General features: G+C 37.3%; 1 protein-coding gene across 1 annotated transcript in view; it reads right to left on the minus strand.

Annotated features, from left to right (window-relative positions):
• Positions 1-20,149, minus strand: part of LOC134754547 (uncharacterized) — a 35,702-nt gene that overhangs the window by 2,002 nt on the left and 13,551 nt on the right. Inside the window, exons 2-6 of the mRNA XM_063690853.1 lie at positions 10,784-11,338; positions 4,658-4,801; positions 3,461-3,556; positions 2,535-2,647; positions 1,741-1,853 (exon numbers count right to left, since the gene is read on the minus strand). Of these exons, the coding sequence (XP_063546923.1) occupies positions 1,741-1,853; positions 2,535-2,647; positions 3,461-3,556; positions 4,658-4,801; positions 10,784-10,930 (613 nt within the window). The 5' untranslated portion in view covers positions 10,931-11,338. The remainder of the gene's footprint in view (positions 1-1,740; positions 1,854-2,534; positions 2,648-3,460; positions 3,557-4,657; positions 4,802-10,783; positions 11,339-20,149) is intronic.

Genomic DNA, 20,149 nt, shown 5'->3' on the forward strand with positions numbered 1-20,149 from the left:
ACTAGTAATAGCCTATGCAACTGTTGGCACCGGACTTGTGCAAAACATCGTCGTAGGTATCTTCAAAGCTAATTATTCAAGCTTCTTAATTCTTTCTACCTAAGCATCTTTAATGCGACCGTAACTTTAAAGCCAAAGTAGCCAACATTAATATCACCCTGCAAGCGATTATAAACCTAGCAAAATACTACTTGGGTTGTTTTGGATCTCGCTTAAAGAAATGTGGTCGTGAGAACTTGCTGTAATGACCGTTGCGTAAGAATTATGATTCAAAGCGATAGTCCGTGCCGATGCCGGTGATTGTGAATGTGATGTATGGGCAAACTTTAGAGAAAACCCTATATTATTTACACGGCCGTTCCATCGGTTTGCCGCTATCACTGTCACATTCGCAAGAAAGAACGGGAAAGACCATGTGCGCCAAGTGTAAATTATCTATACATATATATATATATATAGATTTTTATTTATTTTAAAAAGTTGCCTTACAATATCGAAATTCGAAAGCTGTCAAATTACTATTTAAGTTAAGATTATTTTTTCTTCTTTTTTTTGTTTATAGTGTCACATAATAAATAACCGAGTAAAGTTTGATTAAAAGTCCGAGTTAGAGGTTATTACTTTGGGAATTAATTGTATCGAGCTAAGTGTCATTAATTCGTGTATCGGAAGCTGTGATTAAAGATAATATAAGTAATCAAGAACTACATACATTTTTTCCACATCTACGAATATCAACGTCTCTTAGAAAAATATGATCATATGAGGAGATTTTTCGCTTTCTGGCTCAGGGAACGGCCTTAAAATGAGGTCGTGGTATTACCTAGCAGCTTAGAGATTTGATAAATCTAATAATAGCCTCCTAATAGGCATATCTTGCGTTTGTCCATCATTTTACGTCATCAAAACCGATTAAACAACATATCGATGATTAAATCGATTGGTTGGTCCACCACTAGTAGGCTCAATGTATTATGGTCGAAAGGCGGCTTAGAGTCTCTCAACGTGCAAAGCAGAGAACTACGATGAGAGTTTTTCTACGGAATACAATCAGAAATGTGGATATTTGCAAAAAACTAAAGTAACCAACGTATGTAGCTCTAATAACTGCATGACAGATGTGACATTAAGCGAGCCAGAACCCGAAGATAGGATGACTTTTGAGACATTCAAATTCACGAAAGGCGACCACTGACAGGAAAGCGCTGCACATTAATGGACGACCTCTTTCATAAGGGTCGCTGCGAACCAAAAGATGAGGTGTATTGCTGAGCCCTATGTTCAGCAGTGGACACGTCGTTGGTGAACGCGGCGGGCGCTTCGGGCACGTAGTGACTGTGGTGTCGAACTCAATGCCTCTACCATGGCGCCGTTGGCGTATGTGCACAAACGCCGCCCCACTAGCTTACTTACTTCCTTACTGCTTACTGCTAGCCTTTCTCCGCAGACGTTTTGTCTGGTTGCCCCTGGCATAGGCCTCTCCCATATTCCTCTACACGTCCCTGTCCAGAGCCTGTCTTCTCCACAAGGCTCCAGCCACCCACCTGAACAAGTCTTCCCATTTAATTTTTTCTCCACCATCATTCCTTTTCCCGTCTCTTGGGGATATTGTGATGTCTTTTGACCATTTTTTTCTTTTGTCTCGGAGCATGTGGCCGGTCCACTTCCACTTTGGTAGCTTACCCGCTCCGGACTACAGCCGTTTGATATAAATATGAATAGAAGAATAGAACACCATACCGTTGTCGGCCATGAAGCCATCGTTGGTGAACGCGGCCGGGGCTTCCGGCACGTAGTGGCTGGCGTCGAACTCGCTGCTGCCCACTGCGTCTCCGTTGGCGTACCCGGCGTTCCTGAAAAGGGAAACGATTTTCATAATAATAATTTGATAATACAGTACAGTATCGGCTTTAGGACGCGAACAGAGCGAATGTACCGGGCGCCGCTATGGGAGGGGAGAGATTATAAGAGACGGGCGGCACTGTTTGCTGGTTGAGTCATCGTTAGAGTTGTGCATGCTCGTTCACTGAAAAGATCGCTCCCAACTAGTACAATCTCACAACTGTACTAGTTCGGTCTTTTAGTGCAGTAGTTTAGTACACACAGAGAGAGAGTCGACGTTTAGTTTTAGTTCGGTCAGATGAGTCGGATCACTCGGATCGCTTTGCTGTCAGTGTCATCCTCGGTCCTCGCTCCCATTCTGTTTCGTTCGCGTGTAATGTACTAAAAAAACGTACTAAGAGCAGAATCATTAGGGAATAGTTCGGTCTAGTACAGTGGAGGGAATCGTGTCTTTTTGATTTTAGTAGATACATGTACTACACAAGCCTAGTCATCGTAAACACGAAAAGTTCTGAAATGACGATACTCATACCGTACCGTAGGTAGAGGAAAGCGCACTGTGCGGCAGACCTTCAACGGGTTACGCTTTACGCTGACATCTCATCATGCTCCGAATATTGTGTAAATCATTGGAGATACTTATGTTAGTTATATCAGTTATATGTTACACTACATGAATTGTATTATAATACCTAGCTTCTCGAATGGCGTACGCCGACTGCACTAACACAACGCCGCACACAATGGCGGGAAGCCGCGCGACGTAGCACGCCAGCTCCGCACCACCGTACACACCTTGCAGACCCTGAAATAACAGACAAATGCCGATAAGCGTTTACTTGGTTATAAAACTGTAGACGTCTGAAAGAGATCACTTTTAAGCGATAAGACCACCGCTGGTTTTTTGCACCTGTCTTGTGAGTAGTTTTTTTTTCTGAATTTGTTTATCTTTCGCTTTTGAGGTGCGCAATAAAGAGTAGGTATATCTAAACTAAATATAATATGACTGAGTACAATTGGTAGGTTAATTAATGATTTAAATTATAGTTTGACATGCTTGAATTAATATAATGTAATTTAATAATATGATGATATGATATTGTAGTATGTAAGTGCTTTGGTTTAGAACTGTACCTAAACTTGTATATTTGGAAAAAAATAAAATAAAATAAAGTATTGTCTTATAAAAATAATCTGCACAAATAAATTGAGAGCGTATTGGTTCTTGGAATGTGCACGGTTATACCCACTGCATTTTAAATTGGCCACAGGTGCAATGATTGACTCATGCATGCCTGTACCTTCGCTTCACTTAGCCTTACTAACATTTCGTAGAAATCAAAATTTTTTTACTTAATACCTACGAATATAATGAAGAACGCTAATTTAAGAAAGGATTTGTGTGTAAATATTCTTTTAGACTGGACTGTCCCGACACAAACACCTGTATTTACATTTCGCCAGATATCTAGGTAGGTATTTATGAGGAACCAGTTCTTAGGTGTCACTGCAATCACTGCATATTCTTCAACACACTTGACTATTAGCATAGGCCTACTAGTAGTCATGTGTCTAAACCTAAGTCAATTATTGCCAACGATGGGGCCGAGATACTTACCCAATGACTAATGGACATATAGAAGACTAGAACGCACTCCGGTATGAGCACGAGAATCACGGTGATCAGCCACGAAAGCAGACACTTGTTGTTCTTCTGAAACAATCATATAAACACGTGAGTGATAACAATAACATTAACATTGATTTAATTTAATTTGTAAAGATACCTAATGTCAGTGTCCAAAGACAATACCGAAGAATTGATGTCATGTAAATTTTTTTTTGTTTTTTAAGATACAATATTTAAGTTAAGGATTAGGTAGGTAATCTATTATTGTCTAAAGTTTGGTATGATATTTTAGTTTGGTGGAATGAGACGGATGGCTGTAGCTGTAGGTATCATGATTTGCTGAGATTGGCCAAACCTGTAGGTAACCTATCTTAAAAGTTACATTTTATCTAGCAGGACCTTTAAGCCTTGAATTTTGAGATACCTATCGCGATAGTTTTATCGTCTGGTTACCAGGATGAGCAAGACTAAACGACCAGAGTGATCATAGCGTAGCGTCGAATTAGAACAGGCGCGTAACGCTTTCATTAAGCTCGGACCAACTATTAGTTATTCTATTTCTAATTTTCTACTAGGGTGTGTTTAGTACGGTGCTGTTTTCTCGGTTCTTTTGTATGGAGTAGAATCGTGAACACTGACCAAAAAATGTGTAAACGCTTGGAGGCCTTCGAAATGTGGATGTCCAGAAGAATCCTGAAAATAAGTATCATGGACGGATAGAATAACTAACGAAAGAGTGCTGCAGTTAAGTAAATAAAGAGGTAGCGGTTTTAAATACCTACAGTACCTATCTTGGTATAAACTTGGTATAACAAAAATAATTTTCAAAACATGCCAAGTTGGGGCTCCTGATTTTTTTTTCTACAATATATCACATATGATACGTGATATCCTCATATCTAACCCCAAGAAATTTCAATTAAGTAGTTTTTTTTATATTACAAATTGACACAGTTCTACTTCAGTACCTTTACGAGACTTTTTTTAAGAACTGCGGGTATGACCTCGTATGCGTGTGCCGAACGGCTAAACTGTACATCGGTTTGCGGTTTTTTTTCTGCGTACACCTTACACTATTAAGGCCGTGGCCCAGTGTGACGGTGGCCGCTATAACGATAAAGTAGCAGCGGAGGCCACAAGGAGGCCGCAAGAGTCCACTAACTATACGAAATGTAGAGTACTCACAGAGATAAGTCCGTGGACTAGTGTGACAGTGGCCGCAATAACGATACAGTAGCACGCCATAAGTAACGCGGAGGCCACTGGGAGGCCGCTTTGGGACTCCACCACCCATACTATCTCGTAGATTAGTGCTATCGCGTACGCTACCTGAAAAAAAAACAAAGTAATTCATTAGTTAGATTGAAACATGAAAATAATTATTTGAACTTGGTTCAGAAAATAGTTATCTTGCTCAAACAATCTCTCTCTGTAGAGTACTTTGATATAAAACAGTTTACTAAATATCACGCTAGATGGTGCTGTAACGGGAGTGGCGATTTCTACATCGCGCTAATGACATTTTTATTGGGATTGTATTATAAGGGTTTGGGATATATTTTTAAAATATTTCTAGGGTAAAGAGTAATATTCTAGGGTAGAGTAATAGGGCTTTTCGTCCGGCCGATTCTGATAACCATGTTAAAAAAAATTGCCATTATTGGCTTTATTTCTGATTGGGTGTTTAATTTCATAGTCAATCCTTCATTACAAACTGTGCGCCCTTTTTGACCAAGTTCAGATCGGTTCAGAGGATTAAGCTTGAGGAGGTAACAGAGACTTACTTTCGCATTCATAACATTAGAGTCAGACCACGCTAAGTTTTCATACCAAGTGCTATACGTCAAGTATGGAACTTATAGGGCCGGATAGGTATGCATTCTTACTCTTACTTCTTACTGCCAAGTTGGTGCAAAGTTAACGTGGTCAGAGTCTAAGTAGGTAAGGATTCATGAGGAAGTACCATTTAAGCTACATCAGTCGAGCATGCAGCTAACACGCTCGGGCATTCGTTGCGTAGCGCAGTCAACTGTTTATGGTAAAAACATTTGAAAACATTTCATCATCGTACATCATCGCTGTTCAAACATAGGCAATGGGCATAGTGAAATTAGACCAAATGTTACAATTTGACGTGCGCTACAATATGTTGTTGCTGTACATAATCAAAGTTTGACTGGAAGCGATTTGTACTTAAGTAGTTTTGTTCCATACAATTGAGGTCTTAAAGAAAAAATTCTCATATTTTGTCATAACACGCATCGTATAGAATTAAAGTCATATACTTAACTAAAATATGCCCATTGGATTTTCTTTGCTCACGTGACTATTAAAATATTAGTAGTGAATTCATAAAATCAAATAACAAATAGCCAACATCATCGTCAAACATTTTGTTGAGATTTTTCACCTTATTTACATAGGAGTAAAATGCAAAAGTACATGTTCGCGCCTCAAGGGATATTTTCCACCAAATATGGACTTCCGCAATTTAGGCAACTTCCGGTAGATTATCGTTTATGCCACCGGATCTATACCATTACTTTACAAGTATAGTAAGTATAAGTACTGGATACCCTTGACTAGTAAAAGTGCATGTTGCTAAATACTTGCCGATTTCATGCTCCGCAGATATCAATACTTTGTGTGTCGAGGTGGGCAAAGGTCATCTCGATTTCAGAGTACACTACCGCTCAAAAGTATTTAGGCAACCGGAATTTTCACCATACGATTGTATACAAAAAATATTTTCAAACTCATACTGTTCGATCGCAGGCAAATGACTCTCTTACATGTTGGATTGAATTTTTATTTAGGTAAATATATTGAGCCTCAAATTGTTGCCAAAGACATCCTTTAAAATTTCGAGTTTACTTTTATACATAATAAAACGATTTTGTACTGGAAAACGATTTATGGATTTTTTAAGCTTGCCGTTTGGTAAATAGGCAATGTACAGTCACCATCAGATATATCGGAGCGGCCGAGGTGTTCACAATATCTGAACACGCACTCTAGCGCCTTGACAATAGAGGCGTGTTCAGATATTTGTGACAGCCTTGACCGCTCAGATATATCTGATGGCGACTGTACACGAATATTCTGCATATCATTTTGAAGCTCGATATGTCTGTTAAATTAAAAAAGTAAATTCCACAAAAAACTGTTACCCGACTGCGACTTAGCGGTATAATTCTGAAAGTCGATTTTGTATACAATTGTATGGAAAAAATTACGATAGCCTAAATAGTTATGAGCGGTAGTGTATATAGGTATTAAAATAGTATATTACATACCTAGATAAGCCCAAGCCTAGGCTGCCCTAGGCACAGATTAATAAATAGTCTAGGGCAGTAAAATAAGAAATATCTCAGATCACAGTTCACAGGTAATTGTCGGCCGAGCGAGACGATTGATGCCGAGGTGCCAAACATGTTATACGATCTGAGGCTTGTTTATTTACTGTCCGCGGTTTGTATACTATTTAATTTTCTGTTTGACGGAGCCGAAGTTGACGCTTTCTTCACGGATAACAGAAAAAAACGATTCGCACTTGTCCGGTAAGTGCGAGTCGGACTCGCCCACCGAGGGTTCCCTACTTTTTAGTATTTGTTGTTATAGCGGCAACAGAAATACATCATCTGTGAAAATTTCAACAGCTATCATGGTTCATGAGATACAGCCTGGTGACACACAGATGGACAGCAGTCCTAGTATCAAACTAAAAATATCAAAGTACTTTTTTAAAGCACGACTTCCCGGTACGTAATGTATGTTGAATTTATTTGGAATGTTTAATTTGAATTCTGTACAATTGTACTTTTTTGACTTTCATAGGTGCATTATGTTAATGTCTAAATTGAATAATAAAGAAATTGAAATCAAAATTTATACATTAAGAGTGAAGCAAGAAAATAAACCGTGAAGTCTTACCATCTTGTCAAGAATAGTCCACGCTTACCCCAACATACCATGGAGACTATATAAAAACATACATTAGTAGCAATTAGTAGGTAGGTAAATGTGTAAGGTGGGTTTCAATCTCATTTTTAGTTACGGAAGTTAAGGGGATCCCATGCCCCAATGACCTTCGATTTGAATCCCTTAGTTTTCTAATGTTTTTTGTAGCTTATCATATTAACAGCAACGGATTTTAGCAATATAGTATCCCATATTTACTTCAAAGTTCATTGTTTTCGAAATATTTGGCATCAAAGTTGAACAATTTTAGGCCAAAAAACTGGTTTTCTGACCATAACTTTTGTGTTAATTAGTTTAAAATTAAAACCTTAGACAAATTTTTAGAGACGTCTAAGACGAACCCAAATATGTAGATTTCGTATAAGTAAGATCTTTCACAGCAATCGAGATACGAAAAAAGTGTTTTTTTAGACAATGTTTAAAACAATTATAAATAAATAAGTATTCATTTTTTTCGCAATCCGGTAGACAAAAATGGAGATAAAAGATTGAAGAACCGATAGCCGCTTGTTTTATAATTCTATATGTAGTGCAAAAGTAGGAGATACGATTCAAAACTTGTCAGAAATCGATGAAAACCTCAGGTAGCCCCTTAACCTCATTTATTAATACAGATTTGCTATGCACGAATTTGGAAGTGCTCCTTCCCTTTGATTAAACCTTCACTGTTCTAGATACCAAGATTATCAAGTGGGCTCTGACCACGCTAACTTTGCACAAACTTGGCAGTATGAACGCATAGGTACATATACCTATATGCTCCATACTTGACGTAGCATTTGGCATGAAAACTATGGATGGTATAGAAAGGATGCACATCTCTTATGGCAGAATTGTTGCAAAAGTGACCGCTTTCAACTTTAAATAATAGTTCCTAATCTCTCCGGTGGCGCTAGTTAGGCTCTGGGACATAAGCCATATAAGGCAAAAAATAACCCGACCAAATTACGTAGGTTGTTTTTGGTAGTATTTCGGTGTATGGTGGCGCCGCCTAATTATTATTATTTGATGGACACTTTTCATACATAGAGATTTGGCTCCTTTATCTAGTCTCCATGATGAAAACTAAGCGTGTTCCGACTCCAAACTATTTAAATCATCATGTCATTTATCTGCATAAAAAAAAACATATGGAGTAAGTATATATTCGTTGGTATTTGTAAGGCTCTACCTCTAAGCGTCAAGATACCTGAAAGGTAACTTGACATCAAGCTGAGGGGAGACCTTTTCAATGACGTTTATGTTTTATATTAATAAAATTGTATTACATTTAAGCAATACTGTAAGCGTCCTAAATAAATTTATTTTCTTTCTTTCTTTCTTCTAATATAATATATACAAAGATACGTGTTAACAAAGATAGATATAACTCCGTAATAGATGGATACAGTCTAAGGAAAAAACGTGCCTCGAAAATCAAGAAAATTTGATTCTCGTTCAGAGGGCCCTACTAGCTTTGGCCTACTGTCGTATAGATGGCGTTGACGGTTTCGTTTGTTATTTAACAATTTTAACGCATATCAGTGAAAGAACATGGGTCAAAATCATAAAAAATAATTAATGCAAATAAAAAAGATCATTTATCCATATTTAAATACATTTTATCGTATTTTTATAAATCTTCATTTTTAGTTTTAAAGTGTGTCGACAGATGGCAGTGAATTTACTGGGGTTACAAAATTTACTATGACAGTACCGCTCTAGTATAAGTTACTCTATGATATATACAAGGGCCGTGTTGCATAATGAACTACAACTAATATTACAAGCGTAACTCCTTTTCTAATAAATGGAAATATTAGTTGTAGTTTATTATGAAACACGGCCAAGGTCGTTATAGAATTTTAGAGGTATTGGTTTACAAATACAGATATTCAAATGCGTATGTCGTTTTAATAGTTTACTTTATACAGGACACTGCCTTTTAAAAACTTTCGCAAAATTGACTGCCTTCTACTGCCTAACTGTTATTAACAGATTAACTAACTTAATACCTACTTTGCAATTAAGAAACCGTAAGAGTCGTTTACCCTCGTTACGTTCAGCTTCCGAGCAATGGACCGGTTGCCAAAGTTCACTCTCACTGCGCTGCGCACGCGTCACAGTTTCGTCACGGTTAGATAACGTGCGATATGGCATCAAGCCACTTGGGATCTATGGCCTGAGGGCCTGCGAACCATGTTAGACGTGTTCTCTATCACACTTACGTACGAATTTACAAGTGCGAAAGAGAGGCAACACGACGAACGTGGTTCGCGGTAGCTCTCTGAGGGCTGATGAAAATCGCGGCTATTGTAGATCTAGACAGCTACACTTTAAATACAACTGTTAAATCGAGAATGGTGGGTAAATACTGTTGCATGGAGACTATATAAAGGAGCCAAACCTCTATGTATGAAAAGTGTCCATCAAAAAACAGTAATTAAGCGGCGCCACCGTACACCGAAATACTACCAAAAACAACCTACGTAATTTGGTCGGGTTATTTGTTGCCTTATATTATGGTTCATGTTATACTCATGTCCCAGAGCCTAACTAGCGCCACCGGAGAGATCAGGAACTATTATTTACAGCTGAAAGCTGGTCACTTTTGCAATATAGTTCTGCCATAAGTCCTTTCTATACCGTCCATAGGCTCTTGGTTCAAATTCAAAGGTATAACGCGTGATTTTACCATAAATTACAATATAATACGCGTACGTTCTGGTTTAAAGCACTTATGCTGAAACTTTTGTGATTACCTACTAAAATATTACAAGTAAAAATCTGATGGTTTCTTAACAACAATGGCACTGCTAAGTAGCATAGATAGAGAAAATCACAGAAAAAAAATCACTAACATAAGTCTGGGAAATATATAGGAATAGTATAGTGTGGACTTATATGGCCAGAGACCAACATTAAACGGTGAGGATGGCAATGGGAGGCCATAGATGTTTAAACAACTGCCATAGATGAATGGCGTTAAAAAGAATGTCAGATCAGTAGATAGGCTTCATTCGCATGTGCCTACTCATATCAGAAGTTTCATAACACATTATACAGTTGAGTTACGTGAGTCTTTTATGTTAATTTCTGTGACACATAAGCAGTTCGTGTACACGAACTTTATCATGCGCTTTCGCAAATTGCGAAAATCTTTCGCTGTCACTCTAATTACGCCTTAATTGGAGTAAAAGAGAAAGACGCCCGCAACATACGAACTTCGGTGTTCGCGGTAGACCCTCTGCCTACCTTTAGGTGGAACATAATAATAAATATGTTTATCTAATACGTACCATAAACGTGGTAGAAGTTTATTAAATAAATTAAACATAAAAAAATAGTTACCAGCGCGTACGCAGCGATGAAACCAGACGCAGCCGTCACACTGCAGCAGAAGATACTCCTCACCGCTGGTTTCATCCGCGGCTTCTCCATCTCACTCAGCTCGTTGCTCGTCGACATCTCTGTCTCTTTCCCGCACCTTTCAGACATTCATAGGCCTCTACGACTCATAGATTCCAAAACGCCTTGGATTGAACCAAGCAATACTACTTAAAGCGGTTAACCAAGGACTATTGTCTTTAATGCAAATTATTTATCGGCTTGCAGTTATGTTTAATACTGTGCAAATATTATTTGACCCCTTAAGGGGCTTAAGGTGTTAGAAGGCGTAGGTATTTGGTTTCTAAATACATACGTCGAAGATCTAATATTGAGTGTGAATTTGTTCATTATTTCTCAGAATGTAAAGTGATGTAGTAAGTCTAGCCTTCAGTTTTCGTGAATTAGATCTCATATTCTTCAAGTTTAGTTGGTGAAGTCTGACTTCCTTCTTTGGAAATGCTACATCTTCTCAATGTTGCTGAGAAAACGGCTTCCTTGATCGCTCTTCAATTAGACCTGTAAAGAAAATAAAGACACGTAAGTTCTCATAAATCATTTCCGCAAACACATACAAAAAATATTAATTTATTTATTTTGTTTCAGTTAAGTATGTACTTTACGTATGTTGCACATGCATCGGCGGTAGTTCATAAAAATCATAAAAGTATGTAGATACCTAAGTACAAATAAACCCTAAACGTGTGTGCAAGACTGCACGACTTTTTATACAATTTCACCTTTTTTTACGTATAGTTTTAAGTACTGTTTTTGTCTATAAAACATTAGAGCCTTGAAGATCATAACTAATTATGTTAAGTTAAAATTTAAATACTTTTAAAAGTGCATTTTTAATAAGGTTTTCGTTTACAAGATATTTAAGTAAAATAGTATTATTTTAACCGCGCACTCAATGTCTTATTCAGACCAATTTAAGGCCCTGCGCCAATCCCAAAGGCGCCACCGCACTGTCCTAACCTAACGTGCAGGGCCGGATCAAAGATAGATATAACTCCGTAATAGATGGATACAGTCTAAGGAAAAAACGTGCCTCGAAAATCAAGAAAATTTGATTCTCGTTCAGAGGGCGCTACTAGTTTTGGCCTACAGTCGTATAGATGGCGTTGACGGTTTCGTTTGTTATTTAACAATTTTAACGCATATCAGTGAAAGAACATGGGTCAAAATCATAAAAATAATTAATGCAAATAAAAAAAATCATTTATCTATATTTAAATACATTCTATCGTATTTTTATAAATCTTTATTTTTAGTTTTAAAGTGTGTCGACAGATGGCAGTGAATTTACTGGGGTTACAAAATTTACTATGACAGTACCGCTCTAGTATAAGTTACTCTATGGCCGGATCTAGGGTAGAGCTAGTGGAGCGGCCGCTCTAGGCGCCGGATGGCAAGGGGGGCGCCAAAATGGCAAATGTTATCTCATTTTCAAAGGGTAAAAAGCCTTAACGAAGGGCGCTAAAACCCCATTTCGCTCTACCCTGATCAAGGACTCGGGCCGGCACTGCTAACGTGTGCCAAGCTTATTGAAATTCCTATGGGAACATTCCTGGCCAATAATTACCCATGACATAATAGACAAGCATAATGTATTTGCATACTAATTTCAGCGTGTGTAGTCTTCCTCTAAAGTGGTTGGGAACCTTTTCCTTGACATACAGTCGCCATCAGATATATCGCAGCGACGAATGTGCTCAAAAATATCCATGCACTTTAACTTAACGTCTTGACAATAGAAACTTTGTTCAGATATTGTGAACACTGAACACCTTGGCCGCTACGATATATCTGATGGCGACAGGCGACTGTACGAGATAAATAAGTAGGTTATACTGTTAGTAGCTAGGGGGAGTAGGAGGTAGCTCAAATTATCAAAAAACAAACGTTCGGCTTAGATATTCTTTCTTGTAGATACTATATTATATTATGTCTCAGACACGGGTCATGCCCTCAGGATGGCCCACAATTCCGCAAATAAGTTGAGAAAAACTTGTGCTGAGACGAACTGTTTATAATTTTAACAAACATTTGTGTATCAAAGCTAAAGGAGAATATTCTGAAGATTAGTTTTGGAAGATTCCATTTACTTTTATATGTATAGTAAAAGATTGTAGTTTTTGTTTTTAATGACATTTTGTTTATAAAAGACATGTACATTACTTATTTTATAAACATCCGAAATCATACTTTTTTTTCTATCATTTTGGCGATTTCAGTAATTATAACATTGCCTCTACCGTTGCAAATATTTCTAGCTATAACTAACCAAACCGTTGCCGTGCTGTTACCGGCCCGGTGCCGGCCCTTTAATATGTACCTATAGTTGGTTATCCGTTGCCACAAAACTTCCTAACTCCATAAATCATATGCAAATATAATTATTCATCAAAAAGATATTTCAATTTCCTTTGTTGCGTAGTTCGTAATGCGCTGCGTCAAGCGTGAATCATAAAATCACACAATAAACTAAACAGCCAATTATAGACAATTAAGTACATAACCTTACTATTACTAAAGATAATTAAATATACCTACAGTTATTTTTGTCTATGCTTTTACTTAACTTCTCATGTGTGTCGTGGTCAAAATTCGTCAGATGAGAAGACGTGCTAATAGAAACCAGTACTTGTTATTTCTATTACGTTACAAAAGGTGTACAATTTAAGCACAGATTGATAAATAGTTACTACGTAGATTTCAGCGACTAAGGGCCGGTTGCACCAACTGTTTGTCGCTAAATTTTATTGTATGGAAAGTTTCATAGTAAAACGCCGCGGCGCGCCGGGTGACGTTGATCAGTCTGTCAAGTGCGGATGGTGCAACTGGCACTAATAAATCTATCAATTTTACATTTTTGCAACTAAAATCGATAACGGGCTCTTAAGCGCATTACACGGCTGGCAACCAAGCTTCCAACGATCTAAGATCACCTTTGATAGGGTACAAGTACAATTTGTAGGTACACTAGGTACAGTTAGGTACTAGGTACTATCATTAACATGTTTTGCCATACCCTTCCAGGGTCCATTATGTACTTATGTAACATAATGGTATGCAAATAAAGATTTCTATCTCTATCTATATCTATCAAAAAAAATCGGTCCATATATTCCGGTTCCCTTAGTTCATCTGTGAATATTAACCATTACAATAAAACTTCTATGTAACATGAACAACATACTATCATTATTATTCATTACATATTTAGTCGGCGTCAATAAGTAGTTGACTGCCCTATGGGAACCGCCGACAATGCTGAGAACCACAAGTAAATAAGAAGGTCGGCATTTGAAGAGGTTCTTTGTTTGTACTTCCGTAGTTATGCAATAAATTAATGGGGTATTTGAACTGACTGATTTGAAGACCAATGAACAGTCTTGATATCACGATAGGGTGAAAGTGATCTGATATCTTCTGGATCAACAAAATCTCTGATCTCCAAATGCGGAACAGACACTATACTCTCGCAAACCAACTTTGTCAATAGAAAAAGGCGGCAAATTTGAAAAATGTATGCGCAAAGGACCGAGCTCCCATTCAAATATTTAATTTTGCACCTTTTTCTAGTTACTGACAAAGTTGGCTTGCCAAAGTACCTATATCAGTAAACAGTAGAGTATTTCACAAACATCGATAGGAGGTCGTTGCCGCTGAAATGAACCTAAACGTTTATATGGTGTCTTCGGATCATTTCGGGAATTTGGTAATCCCAAAGAAACATTTAAAAATCACTCATATTCCGTTGGAATAAGAGTCCCTTTCCGGAATTACCCGGATATACCTTAGGTCTATTATTGTCGATCCAAGGACTGATGGTTTAAATTTACAATCCGGTCCATGATTATGAGCTACACCATTTTTAGGGTTCCGTACCCAAAGGGTAAAAACGGGACCCTATTACTAAGACTCCGCTGTCCGTCTGTCCGTCCGTCTGTCCGTCTGTCTGTCACCAGGCTGTATCTCATGAACCGTGATAGCTAGACAGTTGAAATTTTCACAGATGATGTATTTCTGTTGCCGCTATAACAACAAATACTAAAAACAGAATAATATAAATATTTAAACGGGGCTCCCATACAACAAACGTGATTTTTTTGTTGTTTTTTTCCGTAATGGTACGGAACCCTTCGTGCGCGAGTCCGACTCGCACTTGGCCGGTTTTTTTAAGTAGGTAAGCAACTGTAGAATTTGCCATCGACTTTGAACATACGTAAAAATTGACCTTCGTATTCGTAAGCTATTGCATATGTACGCTCAAATTAGAAAATGTATGAATGTTTGGTGTGATTGTTAATTGCTCAGTGATTTTGTTTTAATCACTACTATACTAGGTCAATGCCAGTGTGCTTTATATAAAAGGTACTAAGAAATGTTAGTGTTACATACTTGACACCTTTTGTTATTGAAAACGTAAAGTTAACTCGACCGACAGGTTATACTTGTTTTCAATCGCGATATAAGTATGTTCCTGTCAAGTGTGTTTGCTTTAACAGGGGCAGAACAGAGACAGAATGATAATTTATATTAAATTAAATTAAATAATTATTTATTTCAGAAATTCAATTTCCATAATATATTAGTAACTTATTCTATTAACTCTTAACCTATGTTAGTGACAATATCTATGTATGTAATCTATCTATACTTTAACTATTATAAACATGTAGGCTACTCCAGTACTTCCAGAAAGCGCCATCTATCCTGTCTGCGACTGTGGCTAGGATGCTGTTAGTGCTGCCGCGCACGCGCCGCACCAGCGACGCCACCCGCTTGCGCATGATGGCGTGGAAGCCGTCGGTGCGCGCCTCCGCGAACATACCACTAGCGCTGCAATAGCGCGGCAGCCCCAACAGCATCCTAAAAGCATTATTATATTGGACGCGTAGGGCGCTGTAAGTTTTTTGAGTAAAGTTGATCCATAGGCTGCAAGTGTAAAATGACTGACAGTACGCCTTAAACAGGGTGATTTTAACGTTGCTAGTACATCTTGCGAACCTACGAATCAACATATTACTTCTTACTGCCAGCGCCCTACGCTCCCTTTCCACATCTACGTCATCTTTTAGCGATGAGGTTACCCAGTGTCCCAAGTACTTAAATTTATGTGATGCAGATAGGGTTGCCTGAAAAATAGAATATCCTGACAAAAGACTGACTATAATTGGCTTTGTATTGTTACTTAAATAAGCATGATGTTTTTGTAGCTGTTGGTGCTCCTTAAATAATAAAATAAAATAATAATTATAATAATTTATGTATTTATTTATTATGATTTATTTAAATAATAATAAACAAAAGTCCGGGCATAACCCTAAAAATCCTGACATTTCTCCAAAGTTCCAAATCCCACTGGAGTCTGTTTAATTAGGCCTCCGTGCTCCGTATAGTCTGGCAAAAAAGAGTAGAGATTAAAAAGTGGCAAAGTGTAGTGTCGTCCCGTTTTTCTTAGATTGATTTGAAAGGGACGACACAGTGTTGGCACTTTTTAATCTCTACTCTGTATCTCGAAGTTTTTTAAAATCTGTAAGCTACCATAATGACTACAACTCCAATTCCTGACACGCGTGAAATCCACACGCAACCCTGACAATGGACGATAATCGTGACATTGTGAATACGGCATGCAATACCGGATAAATCTCATTACCGGTATTGAAATCCGATATTGGCCCTTAATACCGGAGATCCGGTATTAATACCGGTATAAAAGATGCCCATTTAAAAATCTTTTTTTAAGGTGAAATCAGTCAGTAGTAGTTAGTAGTTTTTAATTTAATATTTTGTGTCCAAAGCCTCTATAAAAACTAGATTAAAAAAAATATTTTGTAACATTTATCATTTATTGGCATAAAAATAAAATAAAAGAAAATTGGTTTAATTCAGACCAGGAGATCCGTATTTTTCATAATATATGGCATAATTTATTTTGTAGGTACCAAAAACAGTCGTCTAATTCATAAGCTTTACAATTTAATAACCTATAATTGGCTTTCTAATTATATTATAGGTTTTGGATATGTATAGCGCTGTTGGTTTTCCATGTACCAAAAGAAAAATAAAATAAAATAATAAAAAACTAATAAATTCCAATAGATACCGGAATTCCGATATCTATGAACAGTATGAACTCATAATTCGTGCCAAAACAATTAAAACCCATACTAAAATATATTTGTATATCCGTGCTTAATGTTTATTCATCAATTATTTACCAAAACCATACCAATCCAATAACATGTATCTTACGGCCGTATGGTGGACGGAGTTATCCGCATGACAGAGCAAGCGTCACTTTTTAACACCGCGCGATGGAAAGAGATGGACAGTCATTATCACGTTTGTCACGTAGTTAAGCCCAACCATCATAACCGTGTTTATTTGAATGAATGTATGTAATTAACATATTGAAGACACGTAATTGGTGACTCATGCAGACTTAATGAAGCTTTTTCTATAGTCACGATGTGATTTAATGTCTATTATGATACGTTTTTAGGGTTCCGTACCCAAAGGGTAAAAACGGGACCCTATTACTAAGACTCCGCTGTCCGTCTGTCTGTCTGTCTGTCACCAGGCTGTATCTCATGAACCGTAACAGTTGAAATTTTCACAGATGATGTATTTCTGTTGCCGCTATAACAACTAATACTAAAAACATAATAATATAAATATTTAAATGGGGATCCCATACAACAAACGTGATTTTTTTGCTGTTTTTTTTCTGTAATGGTACGGAATCCTTCGTGCGCGAGTCCGACTCGCACTTGGCCGGTTTTTTTTGTTTATGTTTATAAGAATTCAATAATATTGGAAATATACCTACTATAGTAAGTAGTAGTGGTAGGTAATTTACCTATTGGCCTTGCCAAGGTGACAATCGCTATCGCTTCGCCATCGAATCGCTTTGTGTGTCTCTATCACTCTTCCATATGTGTGACAATGACAGCTGCGTTTCGTAAGCGATTGGCATGTTGTCTACAGGGCCAAGTGTTTGTTTCCATTGGCGTTTTCTATCAACGTCATCTTGGTTAGCCCCCCCCCCCCCCCCCCTTGGCCGAAAGTGCACAACTAAATAGGTAAATGATTGTACTAAAGCGCAAGCAGTTACCAGTCAAAGATCTCAAACATAAATGTAAGAAGCGAACCGTTGCACCGTAAAGTGCAATCAGTTCGCATAACCGCAAGAAACTATTACAATGCTGCATTATTTAACATGAACAACCTTCCGTGTGTACGCAACAGTTTTTACGAGCTGATAAAAATTTACACACGTTTATTGTCCGAGCGAAAGCGAAGGGGTCCGTTTCAGGGGGAAAAAGTCTCTCGTATGTCCGGATGTTCTAGACTCTAAAGGTTGCAGGTAGACTATTAGATTATTTATGGAGTAGGTCCTAAGTACTCGTAGCCCGTGGTGGCAGTAAAATCCCTCAAAATTTGCTTGTTAGGGTTCCGTAGCCAAATGGCAAAAAACGGAACCCTTATGGATTCGTCATGTCTGTCTGTCTGTCTGTCCGTCCGTATGTCACAGCCACTTTTTTCCGAAACTATAAGAACTATACTGTTGAAACTTGGTAAGTAGATGTATTCTGTGAACCGCATTAAAATTTTCACACAAATATAGAAAAAAAAACAATAAATTTTAGGGGTTCCCCATACTTGAACTGAAACTCAAAATTTTTTGTTCATGAAACCTATACGTGGGGGGTATCTATGGATAGGTCTTCAAAAATGATATTGTGGTTTCTAATATCATTTTTTTCTAAACTAAATAGTTTGCGCGAGAGACACTTCCAAAGTGGTAAAAATGTGTGTAACTTTTAAAATAGGAGAATGATAAAACTAAAAAAAATATATGATGTACATTACCATGCAAACTTCCATCGAAAATTGGTTATTTGAACGAGATCTAGTAGGTAGTATTTTTTTAATACGTCATAAATCGTAAACCGCAATTTACCTTTCACTCACGTTTCACATAAAATACATTGTTTAAATTGTAACGGAACCCTCGGTGCGCGAGTTCGACTCGCACTTGTCCGGTTTTATTATCAATGTTGCAAAATTACCTACCCAACAGTTACCTATTGTTATTTTATTTTGTTTCTTTACCTATTATGAACTATATACTTTGAAGTCCTGCCTCACTGACCTTATTGTAGGCCAGAAAAGTATTCAATTCATCTCAATGTTAAAATTTTCCCACACGGGCCAGTGTACATAGTACATACAATGACTTGCCTTGCATTTAAATTACCTCCTTATTAGTAGTTATTAGTCCCGCCCTCAAAGGTTTCATAAAAACAAAATAATGACAAAGAAAATAATTGTTGAGAAATAATATAAATAAGTTTAATTATTTAAGCGTCGATCTTCTTGTTTTTTTTTATTGGGCTATGTATAATTCTGTTTTTTTATTCCGGTACTAAGAAATGTCATGTCTTACACATGAAACGTCATTTTAGTCTACGGAATAAAAAACAGACTCTTTGGCTTACCGAATCTACTGCACCGATAAGTCCTTAATACATATTAAGCAGAAAAATGCAGAAATCAAATGAAGGGTTGCGAAACTTGCGAAATCATATATATAATCATATAGCAAATAAAAATGAAAATAAAGGAAGAATAAATAAAATTAAGGTCTAAATTCAGCATTTTATCTAATATTTTTTGGCCATACCTATCCCAAATATTTGGAACGAGCAGATGAAAAAAGTTTGCTATGATCAATATTAGTTAACCCTTATTAAGGCAGAGGCGATTTACCATATAAAATTACTTAGAAACTGAGTCACAGTATCTTAGTAATAAAGTTCAAAATCAGTTGAGTTTATTGAAAATACGGCTTACTTTTAGTGTATTTCCTACATGTGAGTGGTAAGTTGGTAACTTTCATGTACATGTAGCATATCTGTAAGACTCTAGCTAGAGCCTTCTTAAGGGTTAACAATTAACATGTCTACACGCTACCTTAACCATAATGACAAACTAGCCGACATAAATCTAGCTCTGACACTTTAATATCCAACACTTTATTCTAGATTTACTGGGTAAACGTGTAACATGTAAATATCTTAAGTACCTAGATCACGTGAATTGGGTCAAATCTCTTGAAGGCCGTGAATGTCTGAGGTTATCTACTCGGTGTAGCCTCTGGTACTAAACTTGTTAGCCTAGGCACATTTTAATCTAGGGAGAAATCTCGTACGCATAAAATACCAATGTGTTAATTAATAATATCCTGCACAAGTGTACAAATAGTAGTTTATGCAACTGATACATAATGAGAGGCCTTAAAACACAAGTGTG

Source organism: Cydia strobilella, chromosome 2 (assembly GCF_947568885.1).
Source record: "Cydia strobilella chromosome 2, ilCydStro3.1, whole genome shotgun sequence".
In the NCBI taxonomy this organism is placed as follows: domain Eukaryota; kingdom Metazoa; phylum Arthropoda; class Insecta; order Lepidoptera; family Tortricidae; genus Cydia; species Cydia strobilella.